The 25,051-nt window shown below is 56.4% G+C and overlaps 2 protein-coding genes and 1 long non-coding RNA gene across 9 annotated transcripts; 1 reads left to right on the top strand and 2 right to left on the bottom strand.

Moving 5' to 3' along the window:
* The first annotated feature begins 104 nt into the window (after nucleotides 1–104).
* COG4 (component of oligomeric golgi complex 4) lies at nucleotides 105–15,906 on the top strand. Of its 2 annotated transcripts, XM_074840213.1 has the most exons (19): nucleotides 105–305; nucleotides 903–985; nucleotides 1,703–1,817; nucleotides 2,565–2,739; nucleotides 3,338–3,531; nucleotides 4,007–4,112; nucleotides 5,394–5,551; nucleotides 6,118–6,176; nucleotides 7,562–7,695; nucleotides 8,214–8,332; nucleotides 8,691–8,857; nucleotides 9,535–9,700; nucleotides 11,139–11,201; nucleotides 11,675–11,791; nucleotides 13,456–13,548; nucleotides 13,846–13,929; nucleotides 14,258–14,359; nucleotides 14,745–14,873; nucleotides 15,156–15,906. In XM_074840213.1, the coding sequence occupies exons 1-19, from the start codon at nucleotides 159–161 to the stop codon at nucleotides 15,288–15,290; spliced, it is 2,346 nt and encodes a 781-aa protein (XP_074696314.1). In that variant the 5' UTR covers nucleotides 105–158; the 3' UTR covers nucleotides 15,291–15,906. The 2 variants fall into 2 exon arrangements, with proteins under 2 accessions (XP_074696314.1, XP_074696315.1); XM_074840214.1 differs by lacking the exon at nucleotides 11,139–11,201.
* LOC141930002 (uncharacterized) lies at nucleotides 3,539–5,383 on the bottom strand. The gene is made up of 3 exons (XR_012625166.1): nucleotides 4,328–5,383; nucleotides 3,980–4,133; nucleotides 3,539–3,796 (listed from the first exon to the last, which is right to left on the bottom strand). It is a non-coding gene; the product is annotated as an uncharacterized LOC141930002 (long non-coding RNA).
* A 259-nt stretch (nucleotides 15,907–16,165) lies between the features above and the next one.
* FCSK (fucose kinase) lies at nucleotides 16,166–23,914 on the bottom strand. Of its 6 annotated transcripts, none has more exons than XR_012625161.1 (23): nucleotides 23,824–23,914; nucleotides 23,577–23,734; nucleotides 23,397–23,447; nucleotides 23,155–23,280; nucleotides 22,881–22,953; nucleotides 22,495–22,592; nucleotides 22,265–22,345; nucleotides 22,056–22,175; nucleotides 21,716–21,857; nucleotides 21,341–21,468; nucleotides 21,137–21,238; nucleotides 20,525–20,695; nucleotides 20,380–20,447; nucleotides 19,852–20,222; nucleotides 19,401–19,611; nucleotides 19,147–19,313; nucleotides 18,826–19,053; nucleotides 18,545–18,688; nucleotides 18,276–18,464; nucleotides 18,015–18,202; nucleotides 17,757–17,816; nucleotides 16,960–17,183; nucleotides 16,166–16,764 (listed from the first exon to the last, which is right to left on the bottom strand). XR_012625161.1 is itself a non-coding variant. In XM_074840202.1 (23 exons), the coding sequence occupies exons 1-23, from the start codon at nucleotides 23,891–23,893 to the stop codon at nucleotides 16,648–16,650; spliced, it is 3,327 nt and encodes a 1,108-aa protein (XP_074696303.1). In that variant the 5' UTR covers nucleotides 23,894–23,914; the 3' UTR covers nucleotides 16,166–16,647. The 6 variants fall into 6 exon arrangements, 5 of the variants coding, with proteins under 5 accessions (XP_074696303.1, XP_074696305.1, XP_074696304.1 ...); XM_074840202.1 differs by having other exon boundaries at nucleotides 17,717–17,816; XM_074840204.1 differs by having other exon boundaries at nucleotides 17,717–17,816; nucleotides 18,276–18,395.
* Between the last annotated feature and the right edge of the window lie 1,137 nt (nucleotides 23,915–25,051).

Genomic DNA, 25,051 nt, shown 5'->3' with positions numbered 1-25,051 from the left:
CTAAAAAATCCTCAGGCGTGTTCTAGCGTAGAGCGCCTGGGGAACGTGAACCTCCCGCGCTGCCAGCCGGAGCCGAGCGGCCGCAAACGTTCAGGCTCCACCACAGGCAGCCCCGACGGGCCTCACGGCCGTACCGAGCGCGTCAGCTGCACTCCAAAATGGCGGCGGCCACGGCGCCGGGCCCGAGGGCGCTGGGGGGAGAGGGCGGTGGCTCGGCTGTCTCTGCCCTCTCCATGGAGCGGATTCAGTCGCTCACCGACCTGGCGGACCTAGAGGCCGCCTACAGCCGGCTGTGTGAGGAGGAGGTGTGTGGGGGGCGGGCCCGTGAGGCCGCAGGGCCCCCGGCGGCGATGGGCTGTGGCGGGGCGGGCTGGGCTGGGGTGGTCCGGGGGTTGCGGGACGCAGCCCCCCGGAGGTGTTCGCTGCTCCAGCCCCCTTCAGCCCGGTGTTGTAGTGACAAGGAGAGTGGGTGCTTCACTGTCGCGGCTCCCCTAGTCGTCCGGATCCTTTGCAGAGTTATTAAATACGGCCTCAGCCGTCCCTCGGGCCCGGTGGTGGATGGTGTCGCCTCCGCGGAACTGGTGTCCCTGAATCATGAGCAGCCTGCAGATTCAGGGTCCTCCTGCGCTGAAACCTCGTCGAGGGGAGGAGTTTGTGACTTAGCTGACTTAAAAATTGTGCAGTGAGGTTTGACATTTGAACTGATGCTTTCAAATGGTAAAAATATGAAAAATGACAGGATTATATTGAGAGTTTAGGAAGGATTTATTTGTCACATGAGCTCTTGGAAGTGCTAAGGCCTTGCTAGCTGCGTGTCCTTGACTTGGATGTAGAGTCTGATAAGTTGCTGGCCTGGAGGAGAGCTGAATTCACACAGGACTTCCTTCATCCTTTTCTTTCAGAAAGTCGTGCAGGAAGAGCTGGATGCCCTCCTGGAACAGCAAAGCACTATAGAGAACAAGATGGTTGCACTTCATCGCATGGGGTTAGTGATCCTCACCGTCTCCTCTTCTTCCTGCTTCTGCACCCTGTTCAGTACCTCCCTGCTTACTGTATGATGTGAAAATTCGTTTCAGTGTTGTGAGCGAAGCACATTCATTCTCAGAATATGTCAGACTTTAAATCGGTTTGTGGCAGTTGGATCCTTACCCCCAGGCACCCAGTTCTTCTCAGCAGCACTAACCGAGAACACTACTGCGCCCTCACACAGACTGATCCTTTTTGTCATAGGCTGAGCAGTTCTTTGAAGGTCTCACCCCAAAGATTGTCAGGTTTCAGCATCAATGCTTGGATCAGATGTGTTGTGTCAGGCTGTTTACAGGTGTGGACAAACATTACTGCCTCTTCATGGTAAGTTTGTGCAGCAGTCTGGAAAGTCATCCTAAGTGGCCTTATGTCTAGTAGAAGCTTGGAGCACAAGTTTACAGACTTCATCTTCCACTTCAGAAGTGGAGAGTATCATAAAGCTTCAGTGGCTTGTTCACACCCTGTCTGGTAGCCCGACAGTCGTTAGTCTGTTTGTGCAGTCTCTTCCAAAGCAGTCAGTTTGATTTTGATGCTTTGCTCATGTAGGAGGGGCATGATATGAGAGACGCTGTTTCTGAGAGGAACAATTGAGTTTGGAGCAAGAACCATCCTGCTGTTGCAGACCATCCTACTACTTAATATTTGTATCTCATGTTCAATTTGCTTGTGTTCCCAGCCCTAATTTGCAGCTCATCGAGGGGGATGCCCAGCAGTTGGCAGGGATGATCACCTTCACCTGTAACCTGGCTGAGAATGTCAGCAGTAAAGTTCGCCAGCTTGACCTGGCCAAGGTAACTGGACTGAGGGGGTGTCTGGGACTTGTCCCCTCCAAGCCGTATTCTGTCTGCTCGTGTGCTCACAGCACAGCAGAGAAATGTGCTCTTTTCTTTAGTGGGCAGGTGGGCTGGAAACTGCTTTGTTCTTTATTTTAGCAGTATCTAGTGTTGCTAGGTAGTGGTATCTTGCTGGGCTCCTGGATATTGCAGGGTGCAAGAGTAATAGTGCATGTGTTATTCCATATAGTGGCTGGTTCTCCAGCATCCCCTTCTGTCCATGCAGCTCCTGATAGACTGTGGTGAATAAGATGAAGTTAGTCTTCGTTAGCACTCTTTTGCCAACTATTGCAGCGCTGAGGACAGTGGAGATGGTCATTGTCACCCAAGACCAGTCAGGAATCCAGGCTGTTATATTTTTTGTACAGAGATAGGCTAGGAGATGTCAACTCCCAGCGCTCAGCACATCTGCTGCAATCAGAACAGAGAATGTCTGGTTGTATCTCTGGTGTCTGCCTGTTTGTTCAAGTGGAGTATGGCCTCTGAGTTCACTCTGAGTTTTGACAAATGCTGTTTCCCTTTCAGAGCCATTGGTCTTACGACTTTTTAAGTAGTTTGGGGTTTCTGCTTATGTGATCGTTTATTGTGTAGAGACATATCGCTTCAGTCTGTTTCTTCCTTTTTTCCCTCCACGCTGTCTTATCATAATTCTCTTTCCCTGGTCCAACCTGCAGCAGGAAGCCTTACCGGTTGCCTTTCTTGCAGAATCGACTCTATCAGGCCATTCAGAGAGCTGATGACATCCTTGACCTGAAGTTCTGCATGGATGGAGTTCAAACAGCCCTGCGAAATGAAGATTATGAACAAGCAGCAGCTCATATCCATCGCTATCTGTCTCTGGACAAATCAGTGATTGAGCTCAGTCGTCAGGGCAAGGAAGGTAAGTACTGTTTGTGAGGAGAAGCTGATAAATCACCTTTCCAGTAGATAACTAGAGGCTGCATGATTTCCCATGGCAGATAGCCTCAGCCCAGTAGACAAAGCAGAAGATCTAATACTAGCCAAAAATCTTAATATGTTATAAAGTAACAGAGATGAACATTTTTGAAGTGTTCTTAGGTTTGAATTATCATTAATTGAAAGGAGAGTTCCTGGCACACATCTTTAATAGTATTTCAGGCGCTAACTAGGTGAAGGACAAAATGTTCAGGACAAAAGAAGTGAGGGAGAAGGCTCTGTCAGGGAGAACCGTTGCAGTGTTACGGTGTGCTACCAAGCAGAGCAACTGGAAATGGAGGATCCCTAAAAGAAATGTCCCGGTTGGTGTGTTCACATCCTCCATGCAAGACGACAACATTAGCTGTGTGTACATCACACACTTACCTACCTTTCTTTGCCTGTAGGGGAATTCCAGTGTGTCTTCTGCCTTCTCATCCTAGGGCTGCACAGTGTTGGTCTCCTGGGAAAAAAAGTAGCCCTTGATACAGTGCTAACAGTTTGCTGTCACTTTTCCCTTTCTTTTCTGTCCTTTTGACCAGGGGGCATAATTGATGCCAACCTGAAGCTCCTGCAGGAAGCAGAGCAGCGCCTGAAGACAATTGTTACAGAGAAATTTGACACGGCTATGAAGCAGGGAGACCTGCCCCAGGTGGAACGGTTCTTCAAGATCTTTCCTCTGCTAGGCTTACATGAAGAGGGGCTGAGCAAGTTCTCGGAGTACCTCTGCAAGCAGGTAATAGGTTCTGTGAAATATGCTGTGGCCTGTCTGGTCTCCTAGGGAGAAGCAAAATCCGGTCTCAACAACAGATGTTGTGGAAGGAGATCTTGGCTCTGGCTTGTGTTAATCTTAGAAACCAGCACTGGCCTTAGTTCGTCTTTCTCCCTGCATTTTGCATCCTGGGATGGACTTTATGGTGTCTGAATACAGATCCCTCTGGCTGGCTGGCTTCTCCTTCTGTCTTGCTCTTTGTGCTTGCCTAAAGCTCGTACAAGGGAGCCTGGAAAGAGAAGAACAAGTTTTGGCCTCTCCTTGACCCTTGAGTTTTCCATAAGAGAGGAAAGGATCCCTGTTCAAAGGAGGAACAACAGCAATAGCTCTTGCAGTGGGAAGGCAGCAAAAGCTCTACAGGGCAAGGGACAGAGGACCACCCTATGGGATGAAGAATATCTTTGAGTGTTACCAGCTGACGGGTCCTGTTGTCATGCAGGTGGCCAACAAAGCAGAAGAGAACCTGCAGCTGGTGATGGGGACAGACATGAGTGACCGCCGAGCTGCTGTCATCTTTGCAGACACCCTTACACTTCTCTTTGAAGGTAATCTTCCTTGTCTCATTGCTGACAGATTGAAAATAGTCCATGATGAGATTATCCATCAATTTAAACGCTTTTAATTTTAGCTCCAGGAGATTAAAAAATGCCTCCTTCCCCTTTCAGCTGTGGGAGTGTCACGCTGGAGGGACAGGGACACAACTAATAGACTTTTTCCCAGCCAGGAGAGGGCATTACAATAAGTAAGCTTTCCTACGTACAGCTTGCGCAGGCTCAAAGTGGATTTGCAAAGGATTTGTCAGCTTCCTCCAGGAATCGGGCTCTTCCTGTTCTCTGCATCCTCAAAACAAATGGGTATTCCCTGAAGGTTTCAGCTCTCCAGACAAACAAATCAGATCCCTTAAGACTGAGCAGCTGTTGATGCCTCCAGGCCTGGCTCTTTCAGGAGGACCATGGGAGCCTGAAAGCAGAGAGGGAAGGGAGAGAAGGAAATATGAATGTTCTGTGGGAATGTCGCTAAAACCAGTAATTGAGATCCCATGGTGATTAACCATCTTCTCGATTAAGTCTGCTGTAATTCCAGGCTGCACTGCTGCCAAGTCACTCTCCCAGCCTGGCACCCTTCTGCCTTTGAAGGTCCTTAGAGCCGCCGAGGCTTTCTTGGCAGTAGCGTCAAAAGAGGGGGAGTGTTGCTAACTTGGAGTAGAGTTTGTGAGAAGGAAGCAATATTGTAGAGATACCTTCTTGGAGATGAGCTTTTTCTCCAAGGAGGTCTTGCCTTCATGAATGCTTGCTCTCTTGGGCATCTATGTGACAGATAAGAGCAGAGCTTTCCCTAGGCTGATTTTCCTGGCACTGCTCTTCTCTTATAACCTGTCAGGTGCTGAAAGCTGAGACTGGGTTTGGATGGCAGTTATGCCCCCTGCCAGGTTTAGCTCGTGCGGCTTTCTCCTGTGGAAGCTTCATACCTTTCTACCCTGCATCTTGCTGGGTAGGAGGGCAGCTGACACACATCGCATGGCAGGAGCTCTCTTTAGGAAGAGTGATGGCTTCTGCTCCAGGAGATTTACATTATAGCTTTGCACTAAACAGCAGAGAGGATGGAAGGTGTCATATGCAGAGAGAAGATGCCATGGAATGAGGGGTGGTAATGACAGGCCTTCAGTGAAGCACTACAGGGTGGCTGCACAGTTTAAACTGTTTATCTGGGGAGTGAATGATCCCTTGCTAGGTCCTGTCTGTGGAGCTATGTAGCTCTGTTCTGGGTCCAGACTGGATGGGAGCTCCTGCTGGAGTCTCTCTCTTGCACTTCCCTTCTCCCTGCAGGGATTGCTCGCATTGTGGAGACCCACCAGCCCATTGTGGAGACATACTACGGGCCAGGGAGGCTGTACACCCTCATCAAGCACCTGCAAGTGGAGTGCGACCGGCAGGTGGAGAAAGTGGTGGACAAGTTCATCAAAGAGAGGGACTATCACAGGCAGGTAAGAGGAGCGAGGTGCTGCCTGACGCAGCCAACTGCGGCCTCCATCCAGCTCCATGGGGCTCCGACTGCCTTAGAGGTGGCAAAGTTTGACCTTGTGTATTGAGAGAAACCTTGCTTTCTTCCATATTTATGCTGATGGCTGAAGGGGTCCAGCTTGTAGCTATCCCTTCTGTTGCAGAGAAGGATTCATTGGGAGCATGCTAAATGGACCCTGGGCACAGGATTCTTTGCTCTGCAGCTCTGTAGGGCATTTTCAGTCCACCATCCCCCCTGTCTTGTTCCTGCTCAGTCTGTTAGATGCAGGACTGCTGTAACTGTCTCACGGTCACATACCTTGGTCCCTCTGTTGCAGTTCCCATCCCAGTGCCCTTCCTGGCAGGCTGAGCTCTGTCTTGGAGGAGGAGGTGAGCTGATGCAGTTCCCTGCTCTGGCAGCGCTTTCTGCAAAGCATTCCTGTCAACCCCCCTGAGTAAGCACCTCCTTAGGCTACAGCACGAGAAGCAGCTGTTAACTCCAAGTCATCAGCAAAGACTTTGATGACTCTCTCTTTTTTTGTGATTGCAGTTCCAGCAAGTTCAGAATAGCATGATGAGAAGTGCTTCTGCAGAGAAGATTGAACCAAGGTACAAGCTAAACCTCTTTTAGCTCTCTAACCTTCCACTCTTGAGCTGTTATTAACACTATTTAGCATTTAGATAACTCTCCCCATCTTCCAGAGGCTCTGTGGCTACTAAAGCATAAAATCCAATTGTTAAGTGCCCTTCGCTGCCCTTTTATAATGGCAACTTCTGTGGTGGTTTATTTTGCTTACTCATTACCTTTAAGCCTTGGCCCTAAACATCGCTGGAGGGCTGGCAGTATCGCTGCACGTGAAGGACTGAGACTGTAATCGCCTGTGCCCACTACCTTTTGATGGTCAGCGTATGGTCCTCAGAGCCCACGAAATGGAGCAGCTCCCTGGGCAGATAATTTGTGACAGAATTGGGAATAAATCTTTGGGTTTTATTTAATCTGTATGGCTGCTGCAGCAACTCTGTAACATCAGTTTCTTGCTAATGAACTGAAGTGCTTTAAATCTCCCTCCTTTTCTTCTTAAGTATTTGTATAGCCCTTAAGTAAGGCTGTTTCAAAGTGCACCCAGACCTTCTGCCATTGCGTGACTTCTAAACATGCCTTGAAAGAAAACTTACGTTCCTCAAGCTGTCTCTCTGTGAGCCTGCATGACTAATTATTTCAGTGTTAATATAGAGATCCATTTATTATTTGCTCTGAGTAACTGCATGCATTCCATGTTTTCTGAGCTTTTGCTTTTTCATCCATAAAATAAAGGTAATGGTTCCTTGTCCCAATCGTGTGTTGCGAGGCTTTGAGCAGGATTTGTGAAGTTCTTTTGTGCACACCGATGAAAAAGCTGCTGATGTGACGGTCTTTTTTTCATAGTCATCTCTGATCTGAATGCTGTGTTCTGCATCGTCACATGCTTTTGTGGTCTCATGTTTCCTGAGCTGTTGAGCTTAGAGAGATTCTTGATCATTTGTACAGAAACACATAAATCTGTGCACAAAAGCACATAGAGGGAGATGGCAGGGACCAGGCCTTTCTAACACTGGCCATGTAGGGCTCACAGAATCATAGCAAAACTGAGGTAGGAAAGGACTGCTGAAGGTCTCTAGTCCAACCTTCCACTCAAAACAGGGCTAACTTTGAAGTTATATCAGGTTGCTTAGAGTCTTGCAGTCCTTCTGTGATTTTAATGTGGTTGCTCTCACATCCATGAGGAAAAAAAAGCAGCTTCTCTGTAATGATTTTTTCAGCATGTTTTGATTGTATGTTCATTCTCTGCACATACCAGTTATTCTGCTGAGCTTTGCTACTCGACGGCACAGATGGAAAGGGGCGGTATTGATCTCACAGTAAGAGAACAGAAAACACACTTACTTAACTGAGTTAAATTAGTGCTTCTCCTTTTGTAGTTTTACTACCTTGATTCTTACTGTGTTCCTTCCAGGGAACTTGACCCTATTTTAACAGAAGTCACTCTGATGAACGCCCGCAGTGAGCTCTACTTGAGGTTCATCAAGAGACGAATAATATCTGATTTTGAGGTGGGAGACTCCATGGCCTCAGAGGAGGTAAAGCAAGGTAACACCTTGAATACCAATCCTTGCAGGCTCTTTGCTCCTTGCGGTCAGAAGTGGAGATTTATCTGAGTCAGTGGCAAAGCAGAGTGACACAGGATCTGCAAAGCTGCTTTGGGAGCGCTCTGTGGAAGAGGGTTGTGTAGCCTGGCCTCCCCAGACCTTTTTTCAGCGCTGGTTGTTCCCTCTAACAGGAAAACCAACATTAGGAATGGCTGCAGAGCATAATAAACAAGGTCCTCAAAGAGAGGGAGGGCCCTTTGGTCACTGCAGGCACAGATCCTAGAGGTGGAAGCCACAGGGTAAACAGGCTCAGGGTTTTGGTACTTCATGGAGCTCTGGAAATCGCCTTTGTCACCTGCAAAAGTCAGCTCAACAATTTCAGCTCCACAGTTGAGGCCTGTGATTTATTCCAGGTCGGGCTTTGCAGATGTGTGCCCATGAGACTGGCAGCAGCGGGGTTAGGTGGAACTGCTTTCTAACACTTGGTCCCCACTGATGGTTCTCTTTTGTGTTCTGCAGAGCATCAGAAATACCTGGACAAGCTCCTCAACAACTGTCTGCTGAGCCGCACCATGCAGGAGCTCATTGGCTACTACATCACCATGGAGGAATACTTCATGAGGGAGACTGTCAACAAGGTAGGGCTCAGACTGCTGCTTCAATAGCCTGCACTCTGCCAGCGGCCGAGAGCCCTGCGTGTGCTCCACAGTCCTCTGCTGAGCACCCCTAGGGAGTGAGATGAGTACACAGCAGGTCTACAGTTGTTGGGAAGGTCTTTTGTTTCCCTTGGCCTTGAAAAGCAAGTGGTTGTTTCTGCACTTTGACTCCAAACATACCCAAGTATCTTCCAGAGACAAATCTGCCAGAGCTCCTGAATACTGGGACGAGCGGTGCCAGCCCACACACCAGCAGGCTGGCAGTTTGGTCCCACAGCACTGCTCTGAGAGGGCACCTTTGCTCGCTGAGCTCAGGGCACTGAGACAGCTTTCTTTGCAGGCTGTTGCCATGGACAGCTATGAGAAGGGCCAGCTCACCTCCAGCATGGTGGATGACGTGTTTTATATCGTGAAGAAGTGCATTGGGCGTGCTCTGTCCAGCTCCAGCATAGACTGTCTCTGTGCCATGATCAACCACTCCACCACCGAGCTGGAGTCTGACTTCAGGTAATGAAAATACACCAGGTTCATTGTAACTTGCCTCCACCTCACGATCTGCAAACAGTGTTTGCTGTCAGATGATCTTCCCTGTGTTCCTCGCCTTTGAACCTCTGGTTTGTCTTCTCTGTGGAAGATACTCATAGGAAGCAGCGTCAGGTGTGGTGTGGGAAGCTGGAACTGGGTGTACTTTTCTCACAGTAGTGGTGGTCACCTGTAGGACAAACAGAAAAAGGAACCTCAGGCCCAAAATCCCTATGAGACCAAGTCATCACGTAGCATTGGAGTGCCACCCTGCTTGATGGTGCATGGTCACCCCTAACTGTTCTCTGGGTTGCCTGTGAGATTGCTTAGTAACTTGAACTTGGGGTGAGCCTGCAGAAACTATCCAGTTCCTGGTTTTCATCCCAACATGGGAGTGGGGAACTGTGCCTGAAGACAGCAGAGAGCTGCAGGCAGGATTTTTGGGAAAGCTCAGAAGCTGAGTGGTTGTGTTTTTCTTTCAGCCTCATGTCCTTTAGGTGCTGTCAGGAGATATTTGCCAGCCCTCTTTTGTCCCTGTGAAGTTCTACCTACCTTGTTCAGGTCACAGCTCAGCCAGAGTGCTGTCCCCTGTCACAGAGCACAACTCTGCTGTGGCTTGCAGTATTTGCTCTAAGCCCTGATGTGTTTTGCTTGCCCCGTAGGGAGGTTCTGTACAACAAGCTGAAGCAGGGCTTCCCAGCCACAACCTTCCAGGACTTCCAGAGAGGGGTGACCAGTGCCGTGAACATCATGCACAGCAGCCTGCAGCAGGGCAAGTTTGATACCAAAGGCATTGAAAGCACCGACGAGGCCAAGCAGTCCTTTCTGGTGGGTTTGGTGGCTGTTCTGGTGTAGAACGAGCTGGGGTGAGGGGAAAGACAGTGGAGAGCTCCTGGGAACAGGATTGGTGCAACTATCACATGTTCAGAGAACCTGAAAACCTGTTGAGGGGTGGCCTGACTTTGGATGTCTGGTAGATACTTGTACCTCACCTCATACTTGTAGGGTTTCCACACCAGGCCTGTGCAAGTATGATCCTGTGACTGCCTCTTGGCCTGCTGCGATGCTGATTCCCTCCAGGCTGGGGAAGAGTCTGTGCTCTTTTGAGATGTCTGTCAATCCTGTTCTCCACATGCTCTCCCACAAAGGTGGTGGGAGACCATCTCATCCACACCTTTCTCTAGATGAAAAAGTTTCCTGGCCCAAGCTCAGGGCTCCTTCATTCTCACTTATCAGATCAGAGAGTTACCGTTAGAGCAGGATTGTCTGCTCGCTTGGCCTGCACAATCCGCCTGTTGCCTTCTCCCAGCAGCAGCACTGCAACTCTGCACGCTCGAGCAGGCCAGAACATGGCAGTGGGCATTAGAGACCCCTTGGAGAGCATTTGAAGGGCTGTGGCTCCTGTCTTCTGCAGCATAACACACCCTTCCCCGTGTTGGGATGCTGTATAGACCTGGCACTGTGGAAAAGACCTCACTGGGAGAGCAACTCTCTCCTCTCAGGCAGCCCTGCTGTGTGAGCAGACCTGTGGGCAGAGACTCAGAGTGCTGGAGGGGGGCTGCCTCACCCTGACTTGTCTCCCTCGATGTAAGTTTCTGTGAATACCCGGTGCTGAAGAGGCTCCTTGGAGCTTTCACTGTACAAGGAGAGAAGGCAACAAAAGGAACAGGAGGGACTGAACTCTTCCATTTCATTAAGTTCTTGGTTACAGGTTACTGCATTTCTTGAAGCAAAGTGCTTAAAATGTCAGTTCTCTCACTGGAATTCCTCATTCACCTGTCAGCTTGCCTCATTTCCTTGTCTGCACAAACCCCAGCCTTATACTGACATTTAGTTCAGCTTCAGCAGGCAGAGAACAGTCTGTTCAGTGAAGAACAGATACTCATCTGGCAGGAGGGTGCCGATTCCTCCTGCCTAGATACAAATGCCTTCCTGCCTCCCCTGCTTCTCTGGACACAGTGTATAAAGCATCACCTCCAGCCGCTCTTGGTGTGTTGTTCTTCATGACACTGTCACAGAAAGTTGTCTTCAACCAGTCACTCACAAGTGGGGCTTCACTGCAACATCGTGGACAGTATGATGAGGAAAAGAAGTGGAGTAAACTCTCAAACTTTGCACTAGCTGCAGGTTCAGCACACATGCTCAGTTACTGTAGTTCAGCTTCATGCAGCTCTGTGAATCTGCGATGCTTTGATCACATGGTAGCACCTCTGTCTCTTAAATATTTGCATTTCAGCCTGTACTGTGTTTTGTTGGTTTTTTCCAGGTGACCTTAAACAATGTGGAAGTCTGCAGCGAAAACATTATGACCCTGAAGAAGACTTTGGAGGTGCAGTCTGGATTCTTTACTGTTTTTTCCTTAATCAGATTTATAATATCCTCCCTTGGGGGGTTCGAGTAAACCACCCGAACCTCACTATGCCCTAATTCCTGAGGTCTTTGCCCTCCAGCCTCAGGAAAGCAATTTTGAACTGGCAGAGCAATCTCTGGCTGATAGTAGCAACTGGAAATACCAGTTTCTCCAGCTCGACCAACCTGGCAGAGGCCAGGAGCCAGTGGAACAACATGAACATCATTGAGAGGTTGTGGTTCTCTGGTGCTGGGCTAGATAGCCCCTGGCTTCCTTCCTTGCTGTCCTCTCCCCAGCTGGAGCCAGCAGCCTGTGCCTTTGCAGGGGCCAGAGTTTGGTGCCTGTCCTATCCTGTAAACGTGCTGGTGGGCAGCCAGAGCTCAGCAACGTGAAGGGATAGAAACTGCCCAGGTTATTAATTTGCAACTTGCTCGTGGTTCTCTTCCCTGCAGAGTGACTGCAGCAAACTGCTTAGCCAAGGCTTCGGGGGTGAGCAAGCACAGGCCAAGATTGACAGCTGTCTCTCTGACATGGCTGCTGTCTCCAACAAATTTCGTGACCTGCTGCAGGTGAGTGTCTTGCTGAGTTACTGCTGGCCTCAAACACTGACTGGCCGGTGTCTTCAGGGACAGCTCAGGCAGAAATCATTTCAGCCCAAGGCCTGGGCCACGTCCGACTGCAGGAGTGCTGGGTAGGGGTGCAGGAGGGAGTCAGTCGGTCAGCTTTGAGGCACAGAGACAGATCAAGCCCGTTTGCACAGCCTCACCAGCTGGCGGCTGCATAAAAAGCACTGGAAGCAGCTGCAGAGCCAGAAGGAATGTTGCTCCATGTGTCTTCACTCAGCACAGTCTTGTAGTTGGTTCAGCATTTTCAGGAGAAGAAATTATTAATAGCATTTCCATCTCTTCCATTTTCCCTCGTGGCACAGCACATTGTCAGGTTGTCCAGAGCCTCACTAGGTAATGCTGAGGACGGGCTGTATGTAGAGGAAGAGCTGCTCTTCCCTCAGGTTTCTCTTTCTTTCTCGAATGGAAATACTCCCCGGCATGGGGCAGAAGGCTCTCTGGCTAAATCCACTGTCTCGTATGGCATGCTGGGGCCTGTTGCCCTAAAATTTCACAGTGGTCTCTGACAGGGAGAAGAACAGGAAGAACCTAATACCTCCCGTGGAAAGAAATCAAGCAAAAGAGAGTATTTTGAACCAGGTTTGCCATCAGCTTTGTATTTCACAGAGGGGCCAGACTATTTTTTTGTTTGGCTTTGTAGTTCACTGCAGCCAAGTGTCTTCAGACTGGTATTGCCAGCAAATCCTCTTGAGGCTTGTGGTCAGTATTGAAACCAAAGTTTAATCAGTAAGGAGTAAAACTCTCCAGTTTAGCTCTAGTGCAGTCTTAAAGCTGGCTGCAAAGCAATCAAGAGGCTGAGCGGCAAGCTGCTGCACTGCCTGAGTCACAGGCGTGTTGAATTTGCCTTGGAAAAGGACAATTGCCAGCAGGGCCAGCTCTGAAATGCCATTTTTAGTTAAAAACTTCCATCAAATGCCAGGCAGCATCGGTACCTGAATAGTTTCATGCTGGGTGAGCTTTCTTGACATCTTGCTGAGCCACATGGGGGTGGTTGGCAGGAGAGGGCTTTCAGAGAGCTCGCTAGCATCGGAGCGGACAGAACAGCCTTTGCTGACAGCCTGCTGCTCGGGGGAGATGGCGTGTGCTGGGGTTATGATTAATTCAGGGAACTAACTGTGGTTACAGCTTTTATCCTCCTTTTAGCTTCTCCTACTGAGCTAAGCTGCACTGGAGGTGGGAGGCATCAGCTGAGTCCAATCAGTGTCCTCCTGGCTGGTGCTGAGTGGAAAGGCTGGTGTTTGTGTCCTTTTCTACCCTGGTGGGATGTGAACTGAATGCCTCTCTCCTGCCAGGAAACCTCTGTAGCTGTGTGGGCAGGGGTGGGGGAAGCCTGAGCCCTTCAGACCAGGCTGCACGTCAGCACAACGGCAGCTTCTGGGCCAACATCCTCTTCTTGTTGTCATGGTGTCCTCAGAGCCCTCCAGCACCAGAAGAGTGTGGGATCTGGGACTTCTGGGTTCAGTTCCCCGTGCAAGTCTGGGGGTCGGTCTCCCCAGCTTGCAGTGAGGATGGGAGGGAGCATCAAGACAGCCTGGCTGTAAAGGCTGTGTGCTGTTGGACGTTAGCTGTGCTCAGTCGCTCTCCTCTCTTCTTCCTGTCCCCCTCAGGAAGGTCTCAATGAGTTGAACAGCACAGCCATCAAACCCCAGGTGAAGCCCTGGATCAACCTATTCCTCTCTGTCTCCCACAACATCGAGGAGGTAAGGCTCAGCATTCTCTGCTTCCAGCTGTACTTTGCACTCTCCGTCCTCTGCTCAGCAGCACAGTCAGAGCAAACACTGCCTCATTCCCCTCAGTTGTCCACTGTTTCCTCGGCGCAGAGTAACAGTAAAATACCCAGAACTTGCTCTGCATCCGAGCCTGGAAAGGGGTGTTTAGCTAGAGACAAGCTTGAGAAAACAGAAGGGGTGCAGTGCTCCAGGAAGGACTTCCCTTCTGGTCCTCTGGGCCGTTTGCTGCTGTTCACATAAACTACCCTTTTTGTATTTCTGTGTCAGGAGGAGTTCAGTGACTATGAAGCTAACGATCCTTGGGTCCAGCAGTTCATTGTCAATCTGGAACAGCAGATGACAGAGTTCAAGGTGAGAGAGAAGGAGAGATGTGGCAGCCTGCCAGGCTTTGGCTAGACCTCCACGTGCATCTTCCAGCTCTTCCCCTGCTCAGGGGAACAGCAGATGTCCTCCAGTGATGTCCTCCAGTGCCTTGCAGGGCTCTTAGAGCCCCAATCCCTTCTCCTGTGGTTCTCAAAGCCTGCTTGCAGGCCCCACGCACCTGGATCGCTGCTGTGGCGCTCCCCCCTTGCTGAGCCTGCCAGTGATGGGTCTTTATTTGAAAGCTCTCATAGGCTTGGCTTTTGTGCACCTCTGCTCAGTTGTTCCTGACAAGGATGACACAGGTTTCTGCTTCCAGGCTGGACTGTCTCCAGTGATTTACGATACCCTCACTGGTCTTATGACCAGTCTCATAGCCATTGAACTGGAGAAAGTGCTGCTCAAATCCACCTTCAGCAGGGTAAGCAAAACACTGTCCTCTACCTTGTAGTCTGCCTTGACTGCAAACCCTCCACCAGGAAACCCTCAGCAAAGGGATGGGGCAGGGCAGAGGCAGATGTTACCCTCAGAGAAGCTCTGCCACCACTGGTGGCCAGCTGAGGGAGGCACACGCAGGGAGAAGGTGTATTTTGTTGATGGGGCTGGGCAAAGCTTGTATCAATAAAGGGGCTGGCTTTTAAGGTGGGTCTAAACATAAGCCAGTTTAACCGGCAGTAAATGGTCTAACTGGAACCCTCCTGCTCAGAGGCCTCCCCCTGCCCCCCCTGTAACTTCTCTTAATCGTGTGTTCGACGCAACCCCTGGGCCTGCTGGGCGAGTTAACAGAGCTCCCTGTGTCCCCACAGCTTGGCGGTCTGCAGTTTGACAAGGAGCTGAGGTCTCTCATAGCCTATCTCACCACGGTCACCACCTGGACTATCCGTGACAAGTTTGCCCGTCTTTCCCAGATGGCCACCATCCTCAATCTGGAAAGGGTGAGCTGCGCTTGGTCTGCTTTTATTGGGGGTGCACTTGGTCTGCTTTTACTGGGGGACTGTGGGAGCCCCAGCCGGACTCCACATGGATTTACTGGGCTCATCCAGGCATTGGCACACCTATGGGGTATGGAGAGGCTGGAAAAGTTGTCCCATGCCTGACGGGTGTTTGCCTGCAGGGGGTCAGTGACAAGAAATTACCATGACCGTAGCCAGAGTTTGAACTTGCCTGTGAGGGTGGTCAGTGCTGAGTTGTCTCCTGCAGCTCTCCTCTTCCTCCAGGTGACGGAGATCCTGGATTACTGGGGCCCCAACTCGGGCCCGCTCACCTGGCGCCTATCTCCCGCCGAGGTCCGGCAGGTGCTGGCTCTCCGAATCGACTTCCGCAGCGAGGACATCAAGCGCCTGCGCCTGTAGCGGGTGGGTGCTTGGGGCAGCACCACCGTGGAGGTTGTGACAGGAAGGCTGCAGCCCTGGAGCCTGCCCAGGTCCTGCCTGGCTGTTAGACACTGTGTCGATGGGGTGATGTCGGCCCTTCTGCTCCTGTTCCTCAGAGCAAAGGGCTTTCCTGGGCCTGGGAAGAAGAGCCGCCATCCTTTTGTGAGAGCGGAACCAAGAGGAATCTCTCACATTGAGAGCAGCGTGACACTATTTCTGAAAACCAGCGCTAGTCTGAGGGACAGGCTTGCGCTAGCTCCCGCCTCCCCTCACGCTGCTGCCCTGCGGGAGGCTGCAGGTCAGGAAATCTGGGGCTGGTGTGGTTCAAAGAGGGGGCTGCAGAGAGCACCCTGCCCGTGCTGCTGGCTGCAGTTGTGTTCCTTCTGTGCCACCAGCTTAAGGGTCAGCTATAGAGTCCTACAAGTCATGGCAGCGGCGGTGAGTGCTCTGTTGAAGGGAAGAGGAATGATTTCCTTGTGGGGAGGGGACTTGGGAAACCCTAGAAAGCCACATGAGGAAGCAGGGCTGTGTCCCTGCCAGCTCGCTCTGCCCTGTACAGCTATTCTGTGAATAAACCTTGCCTGGCTGAGCAGCAGCCTTGAGTGGTGCGTGTGGCTGTGGGCCCGGAGGGAGCTGGAGGTGTGGGACAAGAGCTATGCACCATTTCTCCTCTTCCAACCCCTGCCATGGCCTCAGGAGGAGCTTCCTGCCCCCCCCAGCTGGCACTGGAACAGCACGAGTACAAATACCCCTGTGCCCTGGCAGCCAGTCCCCAGCCTCACCCCTGGAAGAGCTTTTCCCTGCATTGCTGGGCCCTTGCTATCCCACAGGGAGGGAGGAGGGGCAGGACCATGTGCTGAGAACAAGCTTTTTTATTCCAAGAGACTGCAGGGACTAGTAACTCACTGCAGAAATAGTCCCTCAGCACGGGAGAGGGACTTGATTCCATATCCAGGTGCATCCTTGGCACAGGAGCATTGCAGACCCAATGGGCAGCGTGGGCTGCTGGAAGAGCAGAGAGGTTCCTGCTAGAGGCAGCATTACAAATGCTAATTTTTTTTTTCCCTTTGGAGAACCGTAAAAAACAGTGAAACCCCAAAATCAGCCTGGAGGCCTTAAGTAAACTGTCCTTCCAGCAAGGCCCCACCACAGTCTGTCCAGGCCCTGTGGCTTCTGAGGCAAGTAGCAGCACAAAAAAGCCACATCAAGACCTAAGGCTGGAAGCAGCTGAAGGAGCTGCCTCTGAAGCAGCAGGGACTTCCCTGCTTTGGAAGGCAGCTGGCTGCCCCCTCCCCTGCCCTGCCTATCTGCCAGGAATGGTCAGGGCTGAAGGCCTTCACACAGCCCTCCCCTCTCCAGGGTGAGCGCTGTCCTTTTGATCGCATCCCACAACCTCCACAGAGAAACCGTCCGTGTCCACTTCAATGCTGTGGATGCTGAAGTTGCCCAGTCCCTAGAAAAAACAAACAGGTTGGGGCAGGAGCCAGCAAGGGACCTGTTCTCACCTCTAAGGTCCTGGGGAGGGCTAAGGGGGCAACAGGCAACCTCATCCCACTTGGGGTGGGGTGAGAAGCAATTAGAGCTTGTGCTGTATCAAGCATCTGCAAGCTGCCTGTGACAGCAAACCGCTTGGGAGCTCACATCTCACCTCGGTTTTTGCCAGAATTTGGTGCAAAGCCTCTTTCTGCCGAGGGGCTTTGGTTAAGACGTAAAGGAAGCCGCCGCCGCCAGCCCCAGCCAAGCACTGCCCGTAGACGTAGGGCCGGAGAACGTCCATCATGCGCCCGACGGCCCGCGGCTCGCACCCGGGGGCCATGCACTTCTTCTGCTGCCAGTAGCGGTCCAGACACTCACCAACGAGCGGCAGGTTACCTGCAGGGGAGAGGATATCACAAACTATATGCCTCTACTCCTCGCCCAAGGGGCAGAAACCCACCTCTGTCTCTCCTGCTCAGCCCAAGCCAAATTTTGCCTTCTCATCTACCCCGTTCTCCCGGCTCTGCCTGCCAAGCAAGCAAACTCACCCCTGGCACGTTGCTGTTTATTTTTAATCCTCCACAAGGGAAGAATTTGTTTGCTTTAATGCTCCAGCTTCCCCTCCACAGCATCCCAGCAGCCAAAAGCCAAATGAATCCACTGCACAGGCTAGGCACAGCCCTCAGCCCCATCACAGATGGCTCATGGCAGTGAGATGGCAACGCCCACTTCACTCAAGCCTGACTTTTGGGGCATTGCCTGCAACATGCCCGTGGGCCTGGGGTAAGATCTGGGGCTTCTGCAGCTGCAAGAACCTGCACGCCACCCCAGCTTTCCTCCCACCCAGGATTACACAGGCTCTCCCTGGGGAAGTTTGTGTTTCTTCAGTGGTTAAAAGGGCCGCCCTGGCCCAGGAAAGGGGCTCACACCTTGCCTCAAGGCCTGGGCACACTCCTCGGCATTGCTCACCAGCGCGTCAGCATTCTGCACGGCGGAGGGCAGCCTGGCATACCAGTTCCTCACCACGTCCTGCAAGAGGCCAGAACGTCCCCGTCACCATCCTCCTGGCTCCAGCAACACCTGGGAACGTCGTGCCGCACCCGCAGCCTTCGGTGCCAGCTCCCGTTGGGGTGGCAAAGCTCTGCACCAGTGATGGGGCAGAGCAGGGGCAGGCACCCGAGGCTGTGGGGGGAGCAGGGGGCAGAGCCTGCAGCAGCCGGGCATTACCTGGAGCAGGTTGCGGGCCAGGCGAGTCTTCCCCGTGTACACCAGCAGCAAGTGATCGTTGAGGGTCTGGGTAAAGCCGCTGGGCACTGGGATCTTCTCCACCTCCACCCTGAGCGGCAGCTGGGCCTTCGACCTCCCAATTTTGATGCCAGGCACCAGCCCACCCACCTGGTCCTGCCAACCGCCGCCTGCAGGGCAGAGGGTCCTCAGCCCCCGCCGAGCCCCCCACCCCACGGCCTGGCTGCACCCCCCAGCCACTACCTGTGGTGAGCCTCTGCTCCAGGTGCAGCACGGCGTGGATGAGGGACTCGGTGCTGGCAGCCTTCCCGGCCGCCCGGTACAGGGACGCCATCACCGCTCCCGCCAGGATGCTGCTGGTGCCTGCAGGGAGCACAGGCAGGGCCGGGGCAGCGAGGCACTGCCCATGCCACTGGGAGCTGGGGCTCCCAGCTGCAGGGCGGTGAGGGGGATGCCCCATCCCGGTGCTGGCGCCAGTGGAGGACTCCCCGGCCCCTTCCCTGCAGACTTACCAAGACCAGACCCATGGGGCAGCTTGGACCAAGTGTGCACCTCAAATCCACCCCCGAAGCCCTCCCTCAGCTGGGCCTGCAGGGGTTTCTGCGAAGGGAGCTGCACGACCTGGGTGCAGATGAAGGCAGCTTTGAGCAAGGCTCCTGAAAACCAAAAGAGAAAGCAGAGCTGATGCCTGCTGCGCTACCCACTCCCTCCATGGTCCCCAAAAAGGGCCACCCTGACACCACAGGGCCAGGACACCGAGGGGACATCACAGGCCTTGCGGCTGGCACCTCACCTGGGGCATGTGGCTGGCAGTAATCCTGCAAGTGCTCCAGCTCCCGGCACACCAGCTCCACCACCGCCTCACTCCGTGGCGACCCGCCGAGGCTGACGAGGCGCAGCTCTGGCTCGTTGATGCGCCGCACCCGGGCGCCGATGGGCCGGCACCCGTCCACCAGCACTGCCACGTCCACCACAGCCCCCCCGTGCTCGTACGTGATGGGGGGGGTATCACTCCAGCCACCTGCCGAGGCTCACCGTCAGCTCCCCATGGCACCCCGACTTCTTTTCCCCCATGGGGGGAGGCATGGATCATCTAGTTGGGGGAAGCACTCACCAGAAAGGTCCAGGCGGGCCGGACACGCCACCTGCACCCAGTGCCCCAAGGGTGGCAGCTCCGCCTGCCCCACGGTGACAAACTGGCACGAGGACATCACTGCCTGCCGGATGAGGATCTGCTCGGCCCCCTCGTAATGCCGAGCTGCTCTCAGCAGCAGAGCCGGCCTGAGAAAAGAGAGGTGCTGAGCCCCCCTGCTGCCGCTCCCCGAGCACCAATACCTGCGGTGGGGTGGCGGCTGCTCACAGCCTCACCTGCTCATCCACTTCTGCCGCTCAGCAGCCAGCTCCCGGACACCACCGGTGATGTCGCCGCTCTCCAGCCGCCCGAAAGCCACGGCCCATTCCCTGTTGGCAGCGGGCCCGCTCCGCAAGCCCCCTTCCCCTCGCGCCATGCAGCCCAGGACGTCGGCGATGCAGGCAAGTGCCCGGGCTGCAATGCCAGCGTCACCAGCCGTGGAGGCCACTAGAAAACAAAAGGAGGCTGCAAAGCCATAGCCAGGCTGCAGCCACCCTAAAGCAGCCCACTTCTGCAGTAAACTGGCTCTTATGAGGCTCTGAGAGGGACTCGCACGGCTTGTCGGATGCCCTGGGGGTGCATCCCCACGGGTTCTTGCAGTGGAGGGGGTCATTGGAGGGGGTGGGGAGCACTGAACAGCCCCGATACCCAGAGATGCAAGACACAGCTTGTGTGAGTCCAGCTCACCCTCGTCCAGTGTGCCCAGCACGGCCTCGTGGTAGCCCTCGTGGACAGCACTGCGGGTGAGCGGCAGGAGGCTGCTGTCCCGGCGCCCCAGCAGCACCCGCCGCACCTTGCGCTGGCCCTGCAGGAAGAAGAGGGTCCGGCGGGCACCCAGCTCAGCTGCCTTGTCCAGGCAGGGCAGCAGTTCCTGCCAGGACATGCGCCAGGCCGCCCGCCAGCGTGCCAGTCGCTTGCCGGCCACTGCTGCTGGGGCCAGCAGCCACAGCACGTCCTCCAGCCCCAGCGCCTCGCAGGCGTGCAGCACTGGGAAGAGCCGGGCGCTCAGCAGGCAGCGGCTCCTCCGCGGTGTCTCGGCATCCCAAAGGTCCCCTTCCCTGATGGAGGGAGAGCGCATCAGCACCGCCCCGGGGCTCGAGGGCACCTTCCGGGAGGGGAAAGCGCGACACAGGATGGAGTGGGGGGGATGTGACAACCTCCCACTGCAGCCATCCCCAGGGGGACTGGTCTCCTGTCCCATCCCGTGGCACCTACCGTATGCCTGTTCGAAGGAAAAACTCAGCCCACGGCGCGTTCAGGTAGGTGGCCTCTTCGGCAGGGCTCTGCAGGGGCACGGAGGGGCCAGTTACACCCCAGCTTCGCGGGGAGCCTGGCACCACCTCAGCACCCCTGTCCGTACCTGCCAGTCGTCGAGGCGGCCGGTCAGAGTGAACACACGGCAGGGCAGGTCGTGCAGCCGGACGTGGTGGCCCTGCAGGACAATGTCACGCAGGGGACAGCCCCGCAGGGCTGGTGAGGAGCCTGCAGTGAGGCCCGAGAGGAGGCAGCCAGGACCGATCTCCAGGGGACCCTGGGGAAGAAGTAGCAGGGCCCCGAGTGGCACGGCTGGCCCCAGAGCAGCCCCCAAACCAGAGCCATGCTGGGAGACAAGCTGGGGCCAGCAGGAGCCAGGTGCCAGAGGGACACACTTGGCTTTGTCAAGGGGCTACAGGGACTGCAGAAATTCAGAGCAGGTGACAGCCCCCAGGGCTCACAGCCATGACAGAGCCCCCAGGGAGAGGGTCTTCCCTGGTCCCCAGGGAGGGACAGCCCAGCGGTGACAGCCTCCTACCCTGGCCTGAGGAGGGTGACAGCCACCAGGATCGCCAGCACCAGCCGAAAGGCAGCCCCGAAGAGAAAGGGCACCGCAAATCTCACAGCCGTGGGTCCCCCATCCCAGCCAGGGCCACCTCACCCTGCTGCCGATTCAGACCACTGAGAACTCGGGGTCACCCCCACCCCAGCCACGTGCCTGGAGGTGACAGTGCTGGATGACACTGCCGGCTGCCAGCCGCACGGCTCCTTCCAGTAGGCAGTTGGTGACTGAAGAGCCGTCCTCCAGGAGACAGGGCTGCTGCCGGGGGCACAGAGGCATGTGGGACCGGGGTCTGGCCACACAGCCCGGGGAAACCCCCAAAAAACGTGTGTGAGCAAGGCTGGGGATGGAAGGACCTACATCCACGTGGGAATGGGCTGTTTTGCAGAAGCGGAGGTGGCTGGCAGAGCCGGGCAGGAGTGTCAGGCTGCGGATGTGGTCGCTCGCAGAGGTGGTCATGTAGTCGTAGGATGCATCAGGGATGCAGGCTGGGGGGGGGCAGGAGAGCTGTCAGCACACTGACGGCAAATGTGGGTGTGCCTGACACCCGTGTGAGCCAAGGGCAGCCAGGCTGGACATCCCCAGTCGAAAGGGTGTGGAGAGAAGACTGGGGGAGCTGCAGTTGTGGGGAGAAACAGCCAGGTCCCGGGCCCTGACCACCCCGTCTCTCCCCACACAGGGGAAGAGGGCTCAGGGATGGGTCGTGTGGCACACACCCACCGCAGCATCACTCACCCATGCTAAGAGGGAAGGTGTGGAGAGCTGTCCACAGCACGGAGCGGGCGCTCCTCACGCTGGCATCACCACCACCCTTCACAAAATCCTCCTCTGTCATCCCCCCTGCCATGCACAGCACGATGTCGAAGAAGAGGGAGAGCTGGGGAGAGAAGGGACCTGCTGGGTGCAGCCAGGCCAGGCGGTGCAGCCACCCTGACCCCCACCCTGCTGCTGGGTGCTCTCCTCCTGCCACCTCTTCCACCCAAGCCTGGCAGTGTGGGGGCAAACAGGCCCTAGAGAGATGCCCAGCAGCGGCACCCGTGGGGAGAGGGTCCTGTTCCCCATGAGGGGCTGTCACCTGGATGGGTGGTGCCCCTGAGTCCAGCCCCATGTAGGTGCAGGCGTCCAGAGGAGGGATGACGTGGGTGGCCAGAAGCTGCTCAGCAGCATCCGAGGAGAAGAAAACCACCCCGCAGACCTGCCAGGGCACAGCAGGGCTGAGGCCACAGCCGTGGTGACACAAAGGACGGGGCTGGCAGGGCCACTGCTGCCCGAGTCACACCGTACCAGCGGGACGGTGCCATCAGGCCCCGCACACTGCTGGATCTGGGCCTCCGTGCCTTTGTAGATGATGTCACACACCAGTCCCTGAGAGAGAGACCACCCTGATGAGCTCTTCGGGGAGGCCCAAAGCAAGCAGCCACGGCAGGGCTGAGACCTCAGCACCCAAGGGGCCGAAGGGGTGGGGACCCCTGCGCCTCCAAGGGATGCCCCTTGAAGGGGGAGCCGCTCCCCACCTGCTCATCGGTGAGGTAGACCCCATGGTTCCTGGCATACACCTGGCTCCCGGGCACCGCGATCACTCTGACACCCTGGAAGCCGTCCCAGTCAATCCCTGGGGAGATGGACAGAGACCAGTGCCCACTGGGGCAGTGAATGCACCCGCACTGGGCACAACTGCCTGAAAACTGGGCCCACGGCAGAGATGGTGACAGCAGCATTCAGCCTCAGCCACCTTGCTGCGGGCGCAACAGACGCTCCCAACTACACAAGGCTCAGCGACACCTGAGCATCCACACCCTCGTGGGGGCATGGCACAGGCTGAAACAGCTGTGCCACCGCAAGCTCTGACCCCTGTCCCAAGCCAAAGTGGGTGCTGGAGGCAAGGCTGGCACCCACTCACCTGGTGCCAAAGGCACAGTGAGGAGCATGTCAGTGCTGCAGACCCACACGCCAGGCGGGGAGCCCACACAGAGCTGTTGAGAGAAGGGACACGTGCCCAGGGATGGCACGGAAGGGGCTTGGCCCTTGCAGGGCACCTAGCACCCTTCCCACCGTGCTGGGAGCCTACTGAAGGCACCCCAAAGGCTTCAGGGGGAGCAGAACCCTCCCCCACGCCAAGGTGCCCAGCATCGCGTGGCAGGAGCCCAGGGCCCCATCCCGCAGGCCACACAGACCCGGTGTGTCATGGTCCCCAGCAGGCTGTCCAGGTTGCAGACCAGAGCTTCAGCCGGGGCGCCAGGCTCCTCCACAGGCAGGCAAGTGAAGGCCCGGCCGCAGTCGTCAAAGGAGAAGTCACGGCCCTGGTGGGACGGGGAATGCGGTTGGGGGGTCACTGGGAGGGAGAGGGTGCGAGGTGGCTCCAGCTCCCAGCCGTGCGAGGGAGCGGTCCCCAACCGGGCTGCAGGTCGGCTCTCACCATGTGCAGAATGAGGATGCGGGCTTCCCTCAGGACGTCGGAGCTCACCACCTGGGAGGGCAGAGCAGGGGACACTCAGCGAGAGGCCGGGACAGCCACCCCCCCGCTCCCGCCCTCCCCGGGTCCACCCGAGGCTGCCACCCCGCTCCCCCCGCTCGCCCGCCGGGGGAGGCCCCTCACCGTGCAGCCCGCCCGGGCGCTGAGGTGCTCGGCCGCCACCAGCAAGGCGTTGAGGGTGGCCCCGCCGCTGCCCAGGCGGGCCCAGGGGTCCTCCACGGCCAGGAGGAGCGGGGGGGGGCGCGGGCCCAGGCCGCCCCTCAGCCGGCGGGCCTCCAGCTCTGCCAAGCGAGAGGCCGGCGGCGCTGAGGGCTGGCACCCCGCGCCCCGCCGGAGGGGGGGGAGGGCGAGCGCCAGCCCCGCCGCTTGCCTCGCTGGAAGGCGGAGACGCAGCCGCCGCGCTGGCAGGTGAGGAGGACGACGCTCCACTCCGCCGCCATCGCCCCACCCCGGCCCGGGCCGTCCCGGCGGCGCTCCCGCCCGCCCCCCGCGCCGCGGTGCCTGCTGGGACATGTAGTCCGGCCCCCGCCGCCGCCCGCGCGCCCGCCGTGGGAGGGACTACAGCTCCCAGCGTGCCCTGCGCGGCTACCGTGCGCCCCGCGGCCCGCCCCTCGGCCCATCCCGTGTCCCCCCCCCAACACCGCCCGCGGCGCTCGCTGAGCGGGGAATGGGGGTTTTTGACATTTTCTGCCCCAAAATGGGTCCCGCCGGCGGCGAGCACCCCCAAGTGTCATCCCTGCCACGAGCCCGCCCGGCCTCAGCACGGCTCCTCGCGGGGGCTCTGCAGCGGGGTGGGGGTGCCCGGGTGCGGGCGGTGGGTGCCGGTGCCCGGGGGGTGCCAGGGTGGGCGGCCGGGGGCTGTCCGGGGGGGTACGGGGGTGGGTACCGGGGTGGACACCGCTGGGTGCCGATGGGCCGGTGTGAGTGCCAGGGCGAGTACCGGGGATGCCGATACACCGCGATGGGCACTGGGTGGGTACCGGGGTGGGTAGCGGGAGGTGCCCCTGTGCCGGGGTGGGTGCCGGGGGGTGCCGATGTCCCGGGGTGGGTACCGGAGTGGGTACCGGCGGTGCCAGGGATGCCGATGCGCCGGGGTAGGTACCGGGGGATGCCGATGTCCCAGGGTGGGTAGCGGGGGATGCCGATGTCCCGGGGTGGGCACCGGGGGGTGCCGATGTCCCGGGGTGGGTACCGGAGTAGGTACCGGGGGGTGCCAGGGATGCCGATGTCCCGGGGTGGGTACCGGGCTGTGCTGATGTCCCGAGGTGGGCACCGGGGGATGCCGATGTTCCCGGGTGGATAACCGGGTGGGTACCGGGATGGGCACCGGGGATGCCGATGCGCCGGGGTGGCCGCCGGAGGATGCCGATGTCCCGGGGTAGGGGGCTGGGTACCGGAGCAGATACCGGAGACGCCGGTGCGCCGGGTGGGCGCGGCGCGGCCCCGCTCGCCTCCTACAAGTCCCACAAGCCCCGCCGGGCGGCGGGCGGCCGCGGACTACATCTCCCAGGCTGCCGGGCCCGACCCCCCGCCCCGCACGGCGCGGCACGGCCCGGCCCGGCCCCGCACGGCGCGGAGGGCGCGGCGCGGGGGGCGGC

This window comes from Strix aluco, chromosome 14 (genome assembly GCF_031877795.1).
Source record: "Strix aluco isolate bStrAlu1 chromosome 14, bStrAlu1.hap1, whole genome shotgun sequence".
NCBI lineage: Eukaryota > Metazoa > Chordata > Aves > Strigiformes > Strigidae > Strix > Strix aluco.
Note: the sequence above shows the minus strand (reverse complement) of the source record. Positions and strands in the feature narration are given on the sequence as shown.